The sequence below is a fragment of the Tiliqua scincoides genome, chromosome 2, assembly GCF_035046505.1.
Source record: "Tiliqua scincoides isolate rTilSci1 chromosome 2, rTilSci1.hap2, whole genome shotgun sequence".
NCBI lineage: Eukaryota > Metazoa > Chordata > Lepidosauria > Squamata > Scincidae > Tiliqua > Tiliqua scincoides.
The window spans coordinates 81,064,571-81,081,420 of NC_089822.1; the positions used below are offsets into that span (position 1 = coordinate 81,064,571).

The 16,850-nt window shown below is 44.8% G+C and overlaps 1 protein-coding gene across 1 annotated transcript in view; it reads left to right on the forward strand.

The window, feature by feature from the left end:
• The window catches only part of ACER2 (alkaline ceramidase 2), a 35,537-nt gene extending 19,215 nt beyond the window's left edge, over positions 1-16,322 (forward strand). The window contains exons 4-6 of the mRNA XM_066617384.1: positions 3,115-3,252; positions 5,605-5,742; positions 9,976-16,322. Coding sequence (XP_066473481.1) covers positions 3,115-3,252; positions 5,605-5,742; positions 9,976-10,162 — 463 coding nt within the window. The 3' untranslated portion in view covers positions 10,163-16,322. The remainder of the gene's footprint in view (positions 1-3,114; positions 3,253-5,604; positions 5,743-9,975) is intronic.
• The last annotated feature ends 528 nt before the right edge of the window (positions 16,323-16,850 follow it).

Here is a 16,850-nt window from a genome sequence, read left to right on the forward strand (position 1 = left end):
TTCTGAGTAGACATGCATAGGCTTGGGCCCTCAGGCTGCAAGGCTATGCACCCTTTCCCAGGAGCAAGCCCCATTGAGCACAATGAGACTTACTTCTGAGTAGACACGCCTAGGCTCGTGCTGCAGATTGGCATGGGGGGGCTGCACCAGCCAGCTTCCTTCCCCTCCTCCTCCGCCAAGCCAGTACCTGGGCGTTCTGTGGGTGCCGTAGCCTGTCTCCCTGGCTGGCTGGCTGGCTGTCCGTCCTCCTCCTCGGCATCGGCGTGTGTCTCCTGCGCCCTCCACCGGCTTGGAAGCTGTGCGGGAAAGCAGAGTGCGGGTGGAGGGGAGGCGGGCTGGGCTCATGCGAGAGCTTGGCGATGGGGCAGGAGGGGGTCGTTGTGCGGTCAGGCAGGGCCCACTCTGCACCCCCCAGCACCCACCCAGCGAATGTCTCTGTTTTGCTCTCCCCCCTCCTGGAATACCTCCGAAGGGGAGGGGCCCCTTCAAAAAGGTGCCAGAACGCCCCCCCCCGCGTTCCATTAGAAAAAAGCCCTGGTATACACTATTAATTTGCTCAGGTCCATGATAAATCCCAATTGGCCAGAGTTCTGCATAGCCCAATCCTGAGCTGCTCAGTGCGTGAGGCTGCCAGGTGGCAGAACACGGGTCAAGCGCTGGAGCACAGGGCTAGCTCCGGCATTGGACTTGCAGTAATGGTTGCAGATGTGCCTTATGGCGCGTTTGCAACAGTTTGCAGCAGCGGTAAGCTGGCACGCAGGGCTCTGGATTAGGCCCCAAATTGCCTATGCACCCTAGAGAACATGCCCCCAAAGCTTCTACTGTGGACCACACAGAAATTCCTACACAAGCCTATTCATGTAGAAAGCATTCATAGTATAGTATAGTTTCTCAAACTGTGGGTCATGAGCCAATTTGAGGTGGGTTGCATAGCACCTACCTCAGCCCATGTTGAAAATATATAGCTGAAAACACAGGGTACAGAGCTGCTAGGCAGGGTGGGCGCCAGATAAGAAAAAGGCATGGTGCTGTGTCCTGAAGAGCGAAGATGGGACACTGGAAAGTGAGGAGGGCTGTGTCCTCGGAGTTGGAGCCAAGTCTGTGTTTTGCTTTGACTTCTGAGCTGGAGTGTTTGAATTCCTAGTTATGCAAATAACAGCACGAGCGCACTGTGCAATGGGACCTTTGGCTGACCGCAGCTTAGGTATGAAGCTGAAATAGATGATATCGCTTCTGGGCATGGCATCACTTCCAGTTTAATGACATCACTTTTGGTGGGTCCAGACTGATTGTCATTCTAAAAAGTAAATACCAGTGCTAAAATGTTTGAGAACCAGTATAGTCTAGTACTCTGTACTATAGAACTAGGCTAATAAACAAATCACAAGCAAAGGATTCTAGAGAGGCAGAAAGCTATAGTATAGTGACCTCTATTGTGCAGACCTTTTAGGATTCTTTGGTTTTGATTTATGGGGATGTTTACTTATTGTTTCTCCTAGTACCCAGATGTCAACTTTCCCTTCAAATGCAGCTCCGATTGCTTGCAGTGTGGAAAAAACACAAACAAAAACAGGCACACCCTGTCCTCTTACATAGCTAATGGCTGTCAGCCCAATCCTGTGACTTGAGCATGCATGCTCCTATGAGACTTGTTTATGCCTGGGAAAGGGCACACTGGCTGCTTTTGCCAGGATGCTGACACCGTTTTCTCTTTCCCTTCTTTCCCCCCCCCTCCCCAAAATCGAAATGATTCCAAAATTCTCTTGCTGTTTTTCTGTGGTTGCAGGCATGCATTTGGAAGGCAGTTGCAGATGGTTCTGTGATGTGGCAATCGTATCTAGTTATATTATTAATCATTATTAGAATGATTAATCGGCAAATCAACCGTTTAACAATCCTGTAGTTGTATTGTGCTTGGAGGGCCAGTAATAACTTTTATGTTGTGTACTTGGATGTGTACGTTGGAAAGCAAAGGGGTTTGTTTGCAGAGTGGGTGTTCCTCAAAAGCAGAAGCTGGCACAGTAAGGCTCTGGAGCTGGATTTGGTCCTTGTGAGCTTCCAATTCGATGTTCCAGCTGATCCCCATTCATGACTAAAATCCAGTCCTTGGATCTGACTCCACTGTGTACATACTCTCCAGTGCCACCAACAGAAAGGTAGTGCTCTTGTGTCCAGATGGCATTGTTGGCTTCAGCCTTACTCCATTTCAGCCTGCAGTGACATGGGGTAAGATTAGGGTTATAGGGGTGAGAAATGTATGCCTGAGAACAGTATGATCCTTTGAGCTGCAATGGGTGCTACACCTTTGCAGCTTGAGGGCAAATGAGGGGGAATTGGCTTCGGGGAACGTACACCTGAGACTCCAGACTGAAGAACAGGAATTCAGTGGCAGTTCAACTTTTGTTGCTGCTGAGAGTGCAAATGGTGTTGAATTGTATTACCTCTGCAGTGGCATCAGCAATTCTAGAGTGGAATCCACCATGTACTGCGCAGCTTCCCCTGGTTTTGCAGGTAGTCCCTTGTTCAAGTTCCCTTGAACTGAACAAAGGTTGAAATGAATGTATGTTCTTCAGGATTTCCCCCCCAAAGTCAGACTTCGGAGCATCAGTGTGCTAGCTGTCACTTTGACTCTTGATTCTCTTCTGGTGACTGAAAGTGTAAAGGCCCAATTCTACCTGGGCTGGGCAACATCCTCTTCTGGCTCTGGCTCTGACTGCTGTAAGTCAGCCAGCACCAGTTGTAAAAGGAGGCAGGAGGAGTGGGAGAGGGTGGAATGGGGTAGCAATGGGGATGGTGGTTCGGGTCTGGGAAGGGGCAGGTTCGGTGGCAGCGGTAGTTGCCAAATCCTAACCCCCTTCCCAAACCTGATACTGCAGTATGGATGCAGATGGACCAGTGCCAGCGATTTAGCTTGCACAGGTCTGAGCAGACCCCCCCCCCCGATAAGGGAACAATTGTTCGCTTACCCAGAGACGACCTCCACATTTGGATACACCAGTTGCCACAGGATGCAGCAGTAGCCATTTTGGCACCACTACGTCAGTGGGGGGATGGTGAAGAGACAAACAATAGGATTGGGCTCTAAGTAATATTTTTGAAATTGTCGTTATTCAGGAGCCGGTTTAAAGCAGCAGTCGGCATCCTTTCTGGAGTCACGACCTGCCTTGCCTTCATCAAGCCTGCCATCAATAACATCTCCCTGATGACACTGGGTGTTCCCTGCACTGTTCTGCTAATTGCTGAACTTAAAAGGTAGGCGTCTGTCTTGGCTGAAATAGTTTTTTGTTTCCCAGGGATTTCCATTTGGGAGCATGCTCACCTCTTGGACAGAGTTCCAGATGTGTAGTTTAAATAAAGACAGGGTAGAATGAACACTCTCAGAGCTCAAGTGCAAACTGATGGCAGTTCAAATGCTTTCGTAGACATTCCAAACACCCTGGAGATGTTGTTTTGGTTGTGTTGATTTGGTGACATATTGCTCATTTTAGACCTTTCTCCTCCAGTGCCAGTTCTGATCAGGTCTGAATATCTCTGGGCCTAGTTTGAAAGGGGTTCACCATTGTCCCTGTTCCTTCCACTCTTATTTTTGGGTAGTGATGGGCGGAGGTTCATGGGAAGCTGTCATGAGCTCCATTGAGACCTTAGACTGTTGACATGTTCCATGCCCTTCAGTCAGGATGTGAAGTACTTTGGGTGCTCTGTCAGGGTTCCTGGTGGCTGTAACATTGTCATAGCAGCATTCTAGGATCCAGCGGAGACCTTTTTGCGATGCCCTTCCCGCTCATCATATTCCTGATTATATCATTGTCGTGAAACGAGGCTGAGCATTGCAATGGGCTGAGAAAAAAGATCTCTTCCAACTTTTGGGAAACTATTTTCTTTCTATTCCATCACGATCACTATTTGTGAGTGAAGTGGTGATTCTAGGCTCTGGTAGGATGTAACCCCTCTAGTGTGCCTGCTTTCAGAAACCCAGGCCATGTACCAATGAAATTGTGTGTGGAGCTACTTGTATGAAATGGTGGCCCTACCCCCTACAACAGCAGCATCCCCACCTCCTTTCGCTCCTTGGATTTGCACCAATGATTGTGCCAGCAATGGGGGGCCCATTGTAGGGTGGAAGGCTTATGGAGGGGAAAGGGGATTTAAATCCCCTTTCCCCTTTGTGAGCCTTCCGCTCTCCCTCACCCACTGGATATAGTGCACACTTTTTTGGTGTGGCAGAATAGGATTGAGCTGTTAAAGGTATTATTTTAAGTAAAGCTGATCCCCATTGTGGCAGTAATGCAGCAGAACTTGAAAGAGCTATCTTATTCTTCTTAGCAATATAAAAAGCTTTGTGTTGCCATTCAGTCACACTAGAACAGGAGTGTCTCATGAAGGAGAGGGGGCAAAGAACCTGTGCTCTGTGTATAGAATGCACCACATATGGCAGAAGCAAATTGGTAGCCTTTGGCACAGTTGAGGAAGTAGTGTAGGTGCTAAGTGAACAAGCAGGGAGACTGTTTCAGATCTCTCTGTGGCTTCTGAACTGCCTGGGGGCCCAGTCCTATCCAGTTTTCCAGTGCTGGTGCAGCTGTGCCAATAAGGCAAGCACTGCATCCTGTGTTGGAGATGCAGTCACAGTGGCTTCTTCAAGGGATGGGAACATTTGTTTCCTTACCTCGGGGCTACACTGCGGTTGCACTGGCACTGGAAAGTTGGGTAGGATTAGGCCCTGAGTGGCCTTTATGCAGGCCATTAACTCTCCTCTGTTTGCAATAGAGGGGATAATAACCCTCTTGCCATATGAGGTTGTCATAAAGGTCACCTAGATACTTGTGGGAGGGTAAAGGGCCAGGTATTATTACATGGAGACTCTTTTCATATCAGGTTTCAGACCTGCAACTCAGCAATCACTTTTGGTTGTTGGAACTGAAACGGTGTCTACATTCATCTGAATCGTTACAGACAGCACATTGATGATATTTAGGGCCCAATCCTAACGGGCTCCAGCGCTGCCGCTGAGCTCCAGCACTGCCACTGGGTGTCATAGCGGTGCCATAAAGCACCTTTACAGTACCTGCAGAGTAGGGAGCACTGGACCAGTGCCACCTGGAGCAAAGTAAGAGCTCCAGGCGGCAGTGTGGACTTTGGGGGCAGAGGGTGGAGGCATTCTGGGGCGGGATGAGGAACCGACTGGGGGGTGGGACCGGCAGAGGCTTCTTCTGCCAGATCCTATGCCCTGCATTGGGCTGAAAAGCCCAACATGGAGGTTCTCTCGTCTGTGCCTGCAAAATAGCTGGTGCAGATTTGAGAAGCCCCATTGCGGACTTTCCTTGGGAGAAGGGGATGAAAGTTCCCTTCCCCTGAAGAGACCTCCAGTGGCTTCCCGGCACCCACAGGATGCAGTGGTTGCCATTTTGGCGTTGCTGTTCCTCTGGGCACTGGGAACCTTCGGATTGGGCTTAGCAATAAAAATAGAACAGTCATCCTATCAAACATGAAAGATTTGAAAAATGCTTGTATGCTATCAACTGGTCTGACTTAATCTTCATTTTGTTTTCTTTCCTGACTGTGTTGCCTAATGGTTTAATGATTTTACCTACACCCCTTTGCTTTTAGATGTGACAATCTGCGAGTAGTCAAGCTGGGGATCCTTTCTGGTCTCTGGTGGATGTTGGCACTTTTTTGTTGGATCAGCGACAAAGTATTTTGCGAGATCTGGTCATCCTTTAACTTTCCATATTTGCACTGTGTCTGGTGAGTTCTATGTGCTTGATTTCAGTGATCAATTAATGAAATGGGGAATGAATTAAGAAAGAAATGCCTCTCCTTTTAGTGAGATGCTTGCATGCATCCAATAAGGGATAGTAAAAGGCCCATAGCTCAGTGGTAGAGCAAATGCTTTGTGGGCAAAAAGTCCCATATTCAGTCCCTTGCATCTCCTGTTAAGGAGAGCTGGGCAAGTCCTCTGCCTGGGTAATTAGAGTAGGCAGCTCTAGGCTAGAAGGTCAAATGGCCTGGCTCCATAGAAGAGCCCTTCATATAGTTACATCCAAATATTGGAAGATTCTGCACTTCAGATAACAGTTTCAAAATCTTTGTTCCCTACAAATCTGCATCCTCTGTCCTTTCCGTTGAGATCCCTCTGACACAAGTAAGTATGCCAACACTGCATCCCCACAGGAATCCTGAATTTCTTAATCATATGAAAACTCCTATCCCTCTACAGTGTTTACTTGTAGAGTCCAATCTCTCTAGAGTTCATGAAGGCTGTTTAAAACAACAGTAGTGGATGTTACCAAAAAGGCTGTTTTGTTTAGGGGAATTATTTATATTAGCCTTCTGGAAACTTTTGGGACCATAGGCTGGATACAAGACAGCGTAGAGCAAAGAGATCCCTTGTCTAGCTTAAAGAGGAGACTGGGAGGAAGGTAACTTTCAATCAAAGGATTATATTTTTATTGCAAAAATACACAAAAGTAAAACATAATACACATGGAGAATCGATAAGTATAGATTTCTAGTACTGGTCTGGTGTACCTAACTAGTGGTGGATGCGTGTGCTGTGTATTTTGGGTGCATCCGAAAAAGAATCAGAAATGGACAGGAAGTAGGGAGGTATTATAGGGGTTCCTTAATCTGCTAAACCCAGTTGCTGACTAAAGATGGGGGAGCAGGGAGGAATAGGTAGGGAAGAAGGGGGGGGGAAGTTTAGACGCAACGATATATTCACCTGTCCGGGGGGGGGGAGAGTTGGAGGAAGAGTCTGGCCACTCCGGCCAGTGGGCAGTCAGAGAGAGACCGCATGTGCTCTGAGTTCTCTCTTATAAGATTTGTCTTGGACCTGGAAGTTGATCTAAACTGACCGGAAGTATCCCAGAGCTGTGGGCATGCTCAGTAACACACAATGGTACACGTGGAGTATGTAAAGAAAAGGTGGAAGAGTCCAGAACTCAGTTATCAGCAAGCTTGACTCTGGGGGAGGGGGAGTAGCTTACTTCCTGTTGCTACAGGATTTGAGGCTGGAGGTGGCTTAATGGCTGTAATTTAGTTAACAATAGGTGGTAGACTTTGCTGCCAAAGTCCTCCTCCTTTAAGGTGTTTGCATATTCAGTGATTGACTTAAACAATAAAGACATTTCCAGTGTCTCTGGAGAAAATGAGTCTTCCCAGACTGACAATCAACATGACAGATGAGTGAGCTTAAGATTTGACTCCTTTTGTGGCCTGAAAGAGAAGTTTTAGGCCTGCATTTTAGTCCAAAATACATAACTAGATATAAAAACACAACTTGGAAGGGAAAAGGGGATTTTCACGTAACATGGAGGCTCTGCGGAAGTGTATCTTGCAAAGTAATAAGGGCTCGATGAAGTCCAGGAGGGTGCCACCATGGCTAACGAGCAGAGTTGGAGAGGCTGTAAAGGGCAAGGAAGCTTCCTTCTGTAAATGGAAGTCTTGCCCTAATGAGTCATGGACTCTTCGCTCACAACAGGAGAGGAAACTGAACGCTTTCCACATGCGCTGCCTCCGACGCATTCTTGGCATCACCTGGCAGGACAAAGTTCCAAACAACACAGTCCTGGAACGTGCTGGAATCCCTAGCATGTACGCACTGCTGAAACAGAGACACCTGCGTTGGCTCGGTCATGTGGTGAGAATGGATGATGGCCGGATCCCAAAGGATCTCCTCTATGGAGAACTCGTGCAGGGAAAGCGCCCTACAGGTAGACCACAGCTGTGATACAAGAACATCTGCAAGAGGGATCTGAAGGCCTTAGGAGTGGACCTCAACAAGTGGGAAACCCTGGCCTCTGAGCGGCCCGCTTGGAGGCAGGCTGTGCAGCATGGCCTTTCCCAGTTTGAAGAGACACTTGGCCAACAGTCTGAGGTTAAGAGGCAAAGAAGGAAGGCCCATAGCCAGGGAGACAGACCAGGGACAGACTGCACTTGCTCTCACTGTGGAAGGGATTGTCACTCCCGAATTGGCCTTTTCAGCCACACTAGACGCTGTTCCAGAACCACCTTTCAGAGCGCGATACCATAGTCTTTCGAGACTGAAGGTTGCCAACACATGCCCTAATGAGGAGAATAAAAAGGAACACAACCTCTGGCAAAAGAAATGTAAGAAGATGATAAGAGAGGCCAAGAAAGACTTTGAGGAATGCATGGCCAGCAACATTAAGGGGAATAATAAAAGCTTCTTCAAAATTGTTAGAAGCAGGAAACCCGCCAGAGAAATGGTTGGCCCTCTGGATGGTGAGGGAGGGAAAGGGGAGATAAAAGAGAACTTGGAGGTTGCAGAGAATTAAATGAGTTCTTTCATCTGTCTTCATGGCAGAAGACCTCGGGCAGATATTGCTGCCCAAACAACTCTCCTAACTAAGGAATTAAATCAGATAGAGGTTAAAAGAGAAGATGTTTTAGATCTAATTGACAAATTAAAGATAAGTAATTCACCCTGATGGCATCCACCCAAGAGTTATTAAGGAATTGAAGATTGAAGTTGCCAATGTCTTGACTATAATATGCAACTTGTCCCTTAAAACCGCCATGGTGCCAGGGGATTGAAGGTTAGCAAATGTAACACCAATCTTTAAAAAATGAAGGAGAGAACACACGGGAAACTACAGGCCAGTCAACCTAACATCTGTTCTGGATAAGACTGTGGAAAGCCTTATCAAAGACAAAATCTTAAAAAACATGGAAGAACAAGCCTTGCTGAAGGAGAATCAGCATGAGTTTTGTAGGGGAGGTCTTGCCTCACAAACTATTTAGAATTCTTTGAAAAGGTCAACAGGCATGTGGATGTGGGAGAACCTGTGGACATTATATATCTGGATTTTTAGAAAATGTTTTGACACAGCATCACCAAAGGCTGGTGAGAGAACTCCACAGTCAAGAGGGCAGGTCCTCTTATGGATTAGGAATTGGTTAAGGATCTGGATTAGGAATTGGTTGAGGACCAGGAAACAGAGTTTCAATGTAAGTAAGTGTAAAGTCGTGCACATTGGGCAAAAAATCAAAACTTCACAGATAGGCTAATGAGTTCTGAATTGTCTGTAGCAGATCAGAAATCTTGGGGTGCTGGTAGACAGCTTGATGAAAGTGTCAGCCTGGTCTGCGGCTGTGGTGAAGAAGACCAATTCCATGCTCAGGATCATTAAAAAGGGGATTGAGAATAAAATGGCCAATATTATAATGTCATTGTACAAATCAATAGTATGGCCACACCTGGAGTATTGTGTTTAGTTCTGGTCACCACATCTCAAACATAGTGGAACTAGAAAAGGTGAAAAGAGAACAACCAAAATGATTACTGGGTGGGGAACCCTTCTTATGAGAGCCTACATGTTTGAGGCTCTCCAGTCTAGGAAAAGGTGCCTGAGGGGGGCATGATTGAGACATTCAAAACTATGCAGGGGATGAATAGGGTGGATAGATGGATGCTCTTTCCCTGCCACACAACACCAGAATTAGAGGACATCTACTAAAACTGAGAGTAGGGGGAGTTAGAACAGACAAATGAAAATATTTCTTTACTCAGCATGCAATTAGTCTGTGGAACTCCTTGCCACAGGATGTGGTGATGGCAAAAGGGAATTGGACAGACTTCTAGAAAAAACGTCCATGACAGGTTACAAGCTGTGATGGGTATGTACAACCTCGTGGTTTTGGAAATAGGCTATCTCAGAATGCCAGGTGCAGGGGAGTGGCAACAGGATGCAGGTATCCTGTTGTCTTGTGTGCTCCCTGAGGCATCTGGTGGGCCACTGTGAGATACAGGAAGCCAGGCTAGATGGGCCTTTGGCCTGAGCCAGCAGGGCTCTTCTTATGTACTTTTCTTCCCTGAATTGCAAAAGGATAATAATTATACCTTGGGGAAAGCCCCCCCCCCCGGCTTGGCTGCTCCATTAAAAATCTCAGCCTGGACTCAGCCTTGGGTTTGCATGTCTGTGGTCCTTAGTCTTTCTTTCTCTTTTGTCTTCTCAGGCACATCCTTATTTGCATTGCTGCTTACCTGGGCTGTGTCTGTTTTGCCTACTTTGATGCTGTCTCGGAGATCCCTGAACAAGGTCCCGTCATCAAGTTCTGGCCTAGTGAGAGGTGGGCATTCATTGGGATTCCTTATGTCACTCTCCTCTGTGCCCATAAGAAATCGCCCATGAAGATTACATGAAGATTCATGCTTGGAGAAGTGGCACTGGAACTACTTGTACCTATTTCACTGCAAACTGTGTGACTCTTTGATGGAGCCCATGGGGCCTGCTTTCCATTCTGACTTGTGAGCACATGATAAGCACAGAGATTTATGGAGTCAGCAGCAAAAGGACTTTTTTGCATCCCTTCTTGGTGGGACTCCATTGGTCTACTTCAGTGCTGCCTTGGAGATAACTGAGCAAGGGGACCCAAGATTCCTATTTGCTTTCGTGGCGCTGTCACTTTTTGGTTGGAAATGAGCAATAGGACTGGCTTGATTTGTTCTGTGTACTTTGTGTCCCTGAGATTGCATTTTTCAGAAGCTTTCTGTGGCCAGAACGAGGCATAATAGAAAATGTGCAGCTTAAAAACAACAACACCGCATTCTTAAATCCTCATCCCCGCCTCTGTTTCCTTTTATAACATAGTTAATATAAAGTGCATGACATCATCAGTCTCGCTTGCCCACTCCGCCTCATGGCTGCCACTAGTAGAGGGTCGGGGAGGCGTTGGTCTCAGTGTTGCAGGAAGAGAGAGGAGAAAGCACAATACTGCCATTTTCAGTGGCAGCCATGTGTTTCCCAGCCATGTGTCTTGGTGTGACGCATCTGTTGTAAACTCTAGAGGGTGAAATTTATTGCTGTATTTTTTGAGGTGTAGTAAGAGGTACAGCCAGAAGCTGCAGCTATGATTCCTTTTAGTGAAATGGTTTAGTAAATTCTGCTTGAGATGACTGAAGGTGGAGCGAATTCAGGCCCCTCCCTCCTCAGAAGTCAATACTGGTAATAGTTGAATAATGAACAAACAGTTTTGGAAAGAGATCAATGATCAGGTAATAATCTATCTGTTATTAAAAAAATTCGCCATAGTCTGCTGTGAAATTCCAGTTGTTTGCAAGCAAAGAAACATGAGTTAACTAGCAATCTGTTTTTGCTACATGTCGCTATGTTTTTAGAGGGCTCTTGCAGAGTCAGCACCAATATCCTAGCATACATTTTCATGTTAACTTTGCAGTTTGATTTCAACAGGGAGGACTCTGGTTCACAAGCAGCTCCATTGAAATCCTGTAAGATGCCTGAGTTTTCAGGGACAACATGGTGTGACTGTGTGTGAACGAGAGATGTTCCCAAATTGACTGACTTGAGCAACATTTAATCAGAAAACATCTGTGATCCACGTGGGTCTCTGATATTCCAGCTGCATCTTAACTAGAGAGAGAGAAAATAAGGCTGCAGACAACTTGACTTTTGGAATCTAACCCCAACATATAATACTTTGTTCTGGCCTGAATCCTGACTAGGATTGAGCTTTTAATCCAAGTGCACAAAATGCTTAATTACAAAGCAATTTTTTTAACACCATGTTGTTGTTGTTTATAATGTGATGTTATGAATTTGCAGTCCACATCTGATTTCTGATGGCTGATTGAGATGGCAACTGGAATCTGATGTTTGAGTTGACGATAAAGCCCTTTTTGCTGTCTCAGTAGAGTCAATCGCCAGGAAAGTTGTTTGTATGTTTGGCAAATGGGGCAGAATTCCCTGTCTTTGTCCCACTGGCCATGCAAAATCCATTGTAAGTGAAAAGGCTACTTATTAGCTGGTTCCAGGGCCAACCTATCCTTGAGGCCAACTGAAGCAATTACCAAAGGTATCATACTGTAGAAGGGGAACACTACCAACACCCACCTCCATCCATCCTCTTGCCTCTTTTGTTCCTTCTCCCACTCCCTGGATTGGAACGGAAAGAGGAAGATGCTCTTACTCTCCACACCTCTTATTCTGCTGCGTCCCCCTCTTCCTTTTCCAGTTTGGGGAGTGGGAGAACCAGATCCTGGCACATCACCTGCTAAGGGGGGACAGATTTGGCACACCACTTCAGGCATCAGGAGGTCTTGGGCTGGCCCTGCATGAGTCAAAACAATCACATGTAGAGAAGCCAGATCAGGACCATACCCCTGGTACTTAGCATCATGTGTTTGTTCCAGGGCAGTTAACTGCTGTTCTAGCAACGCAGATAGGATGCTCTGCTGGCAGTAGATTTCATATCTGTCATGGCTGGCTAGTTGCACAGTTCTGAGTGCAGTGTTGGTGGACTGGGGCACATCAGGTAGAGCATATTCCTTTAAAAGAATATATCATTCTAAGTGCGATATTGTAACGTGCTGGACATTGTTAGGACTGTTGTAAGCAGAAAGTTGCAAAACATGCTGCTGTTGCTGGTAGATGGAGCACCAAACTGCTTAGTGGTGAAAAATTTATATAGCGCTTGTGAAATTCTGTTAGTTCTATCAATGTATAAGTAGTGGCTATGGATGGGACAGTTCTCATTGCCCACAGAGCTTGTGTGTGTGTAATTCTAAAGCTTTTGATGTTACTTGTGCTTATTCAATTACCAGTCTCAGGGAAGTGTCCCTTTTACCTTGTTTTGACACACAAGCTCACAAGTGGCATATTCAGACAAAAAACACATGGTGCACATGGTATATGCACCATGGTATAGGATCTCCTGGGACTACCACTTCAGAATGAAAGTAGGACATTCCATGTCTGGAAGTTCCACCCTCTGTCTCATGGAGAAAACTAGCAAGTCAGGGCAAAGGCTAGGGTTGACCCTTGCTTGCTGAGAGCTGGATTCCATAAATAGGGTGTTCTTGGTACCTTATGCAACAGGAAGATTGCATCCGTGATCCAAAATACTGGGATCCCAGCAGGGGTAGACCACATGCTTTTCCTGCCACGTAAATCAGCTTCTTCTGTGTGCCTGGCCACTGGCCTTGTATGTCAGTATAACCTGCCGCAAAGCTGTAGGCATAACTGTGTTGTTCCTCCTCCTCTCACCATCCTACCCTTGTTTTATTTATTTGTGAGTAACTAAAATGGTTGCTCTCTTTGGGCAATTTTGGGTGGAAATTCAATTGCTTGCCCTGCTGCAGAAACAAATCTGCCAGCTGACTGGATCCTGCAAATTCTCAGGAAGTCTTGCCTGTTGCTCTGCTAGATATCCCCCCCCCTTTTTAATATTGTGTTCTACATGTCATCATGTTGCTTCTGCCCTGAAGGACACTCTTGTGCCTTTCATAGCTACTAGATAGAGGGAGGTTTGGAAAATACAACTTTTCCCATGATAATATGCTAGTAGGCAGTCCACACCTGCTGAAATTCTGCAATCCATGTAGCTATGAAAGACCCAGAAGACCCTAGATTGAGAATCAGCAACTTAAGGTCAGATCCGGTCTCCAAGGCATACCAGCGGAGCCCACAGTTGCCATCCCGGAGGCAAGAGGTATGCATGGAGGGTGAGTATACCAATGGCAGCGCAAGGTAGGTGATGAAGGCATGCTAACTCTTAACATTTTGGTGCAATGAATCTGTTGATTTTCAAAATAACAAAATTACATTTTCCCATCAGATTGCTGAATCCTGGCCAATTAGTTGCCTCTCTTTGCTCAACAGAAGGTTCCCCAGAAGAAAAAGACACTGGAATCATGCATTATATCCTTTCCCCCAGCCATTTGTTCCAGGCAGTTTTTGGGTCTTAGAAATTACTTTTTTGGTCTAATGGAAATTAGGTGTTCTTCAGGATGCTATGCATTTGACACTTCATTTTTAAACATTTTTTTGTTTAAAAGCATTTAACATGCTTTCAGGTTTTTTTTCTTATGGGATCAGCAAATTAACAGAGGTTACAGTGTAGTACAGCGTATGTGAAATGTAAAATTGATATTGAAGGAATTGGACCTACTTAGAGAGCAGCTGTAGGTGGATGTTCACAGTTGAGGAAGTAAAATACAGATAATTTTCCCTGAAATATCCAATATTTGGGAATCTTTCAGGTATACTGTAACAGGCACCCGTCCATCAACCCTGCAGATTAAGTGTATGCTAAGTGAAAAGTGTTTTTAATTTCTTTGGAGTAGGCAAATGTGAATATTTTTACTCAATTTTCCATTCACTCTTAGTGTTGAATATTTTGAATACAGTCACCACCTTGCTGTGACACTCACTGATGAGTAGCAGTGACCAGAACAAAGTCTGGTCCATTCAGAGGGCTTTCAGGGCCTTTGAGCACTTTAGTGAACACAGTTCAGTAAACTGCTCGATCCTCTTCATTGCTGTACTGCAATATAATGTTATATTTGGAATTTCTTTCTGAAAAATACATTTCATAGACGACGTGACTGTGATCTAGAATGACAGGGAAAGCGCTGGCTTAGTGTGTGAAGCCTCTCCATAATATTGCAGTTGCTATTCCCACTGTAGTGAATGAATAGATATGTCCAAAGTTTGTATTTGATAATTTGGGAGTGGGGTGGCTGCAATGCAAATGAACAGGACAGCTGGCACTAAAAATTCCAAATTTTTGAATGCAAGGAAAATAAAATTCTGTGGCTGGAATAAATTATGATCAGAAATGTTATGGATTTGTTGAAATGGTTTTCTTCTTTTGCACTTTTGTTTTTCCTGGATTTAGAATTTTAACTGTAGAATTTTCAGATCCCTGGGAAGGTCAATTTGGAACTGTGGGAAGGGGGGAAATGGAGGATGGAGAGAAAACGTGCAGAGACTGAGGAACAGTGCTAAAAGCTTTTTCACAGAAGCAGTCAAAATTCTGATGGTTGGTAACCTCTTTTACAAATACTTCAGTTGCTAAACTTTTAGGGGGGAGTTTTCCCCTCTGAAAACTTTGTTTTAATAAAAATTGAGAAGTTTGATCCTCAAAAATACATCGCACTAATTTTAATAGACTTAACCTGTTTTTGTCCTGCCCATAGGTATACACATTTGGTCCCTGTTGTGTATATGCAACATTGGGCAGAAATGGCTTAAGACTAAACATGCAGCTAGGTTCCAGAATTTTGTTTTGCCAAAGGGATCAGGATGGTTTCTCCTACGTAGATGTATTCAAAGTCTATGTTGGTGTCTTAATAGTATTTGCATTTTGTATGTTGAACAGTGTAATGTTCTCATAACATAAACATTTGATGGATGAAATGTTGCTGACTTACTACATAGCGGTATATTTTGCTGATGTGTAAACATTTAGATTTTTTTTCTTAACAGAATTACTACACACTTAACATTCCTGGGGTTTAGTGAAATTTCATGTTTCTTTTTTGCATCTATAACTTTTTAAAAGTTTTGCTGCACTTTGTGACTGATGACTGTGTACATTGGGCACTGAAAACTACATTTTGTATACTTTAAACAAGATTTGTGAGGGCTTTGAAAGAGAATATGTTGAGGATTGTGTTGAAAAACATAAACGTGTGCGTGTGTTTTTCTTAAGGATCCAAAAGCATTTGACTGAACCTAATTTAAATGTGTAATCTGTAGGATGAAAATGTTATCAGTGTTGAATGTAAAGTATGTCTCAATTTTAGCAAAGTCTGGTTGTCGTTTTTTTAGATTGGAGACAAAACAATTCATAGGAATAGATATTTGGGGACAGACACTAGCATCAGCCATGCAAACAAAAATTTAAGCCAAAACGCAACCTTAAGGCAACTGTTGCGTTGATGACACTGGCACTGGCAGAGATGACACGGGTGTTAATGAGGCACTCCACATGTAAGTGGCTAGTCAGAACTGTGGGAGCCGCGTCCCTTCCTGTGTATTTTTTATTCATCAGTGATGCGTTTGAAAACTGGGAGACTATGAGCTTGGGCTACAATTCCAATACTTGTAAATGTGATTGGATGTATGTGTTACACTTTCTGTATTAAGCCATATAGATTTAAAGGGCCTGAATAGATGGGTGTATTTTTGTACAGATACATTTGTGTCTGCTTTGCACAAAACCAGACAGAAAAGGGAGGTGCCTGATTTTATATGCACAAGTGTCTAAGATGGGCATAGGTACTTTGACATCTCACTGGACCGAGTGGAAGCATGAACTTAAATCTCTCAGCTCAAATGATGAGGCTTTGGGGCACTTCAGCTTTGATTGTGCAGTTGTTTGTAACCGGACCCTAATCCTAAACACACCTACGTGGATTAGAAAATCCTGTCCAATATGTGTTAAAAATTCAGGGGATATATAGTAATGTACATTATTTTTCTGTGTTTTACTGGAAACGGATCATGGTGACTTTCACAGGACACACATATTTTGCAATATTAAATTATCTTCAGAAACAATCTGACTTCTGCCATTTTTTAAAACAACTGTTAGAGGTATATATTCTTACAGGGATAAGGAAAGGAAATATTTCTCTGCCTAGCGCATAATCAGTCTGTGGAACTGCTTGCTACAGGCTGTTGTGATGGCAACTGGCCTAGATGCTTTTAAAAGGGGATTGGACAGACTTATAGAGGAAAAGTTCAGGAGTGATCTTCATCTCCTCATCTAATTCACCATTCCCTTGTCGCAGTGGCATAACTAGTGGGGGCAGGGGGGGCAGTTTGCACTGGAAGGAACTGTCTCCATTCTATCAAATGTTATGGCCCAAAAACCAGAAAACAAAAATGCAATTGTCTTATGTACAATTTCCTTAACTCAAAATGGACCAATGAGACTGTTCAAAGAGCCAAGGAGATGCTGCTATGACACAGCATGGAACCAATAAAGTGTTAGCAAGGTGATACCCTGGGGGTGACACCAGGCGTGGATCCAGTGTTTGTTTGTGGGAGCATAAGCACTACCTTAAATCCAGAGCCCAGGTCAAT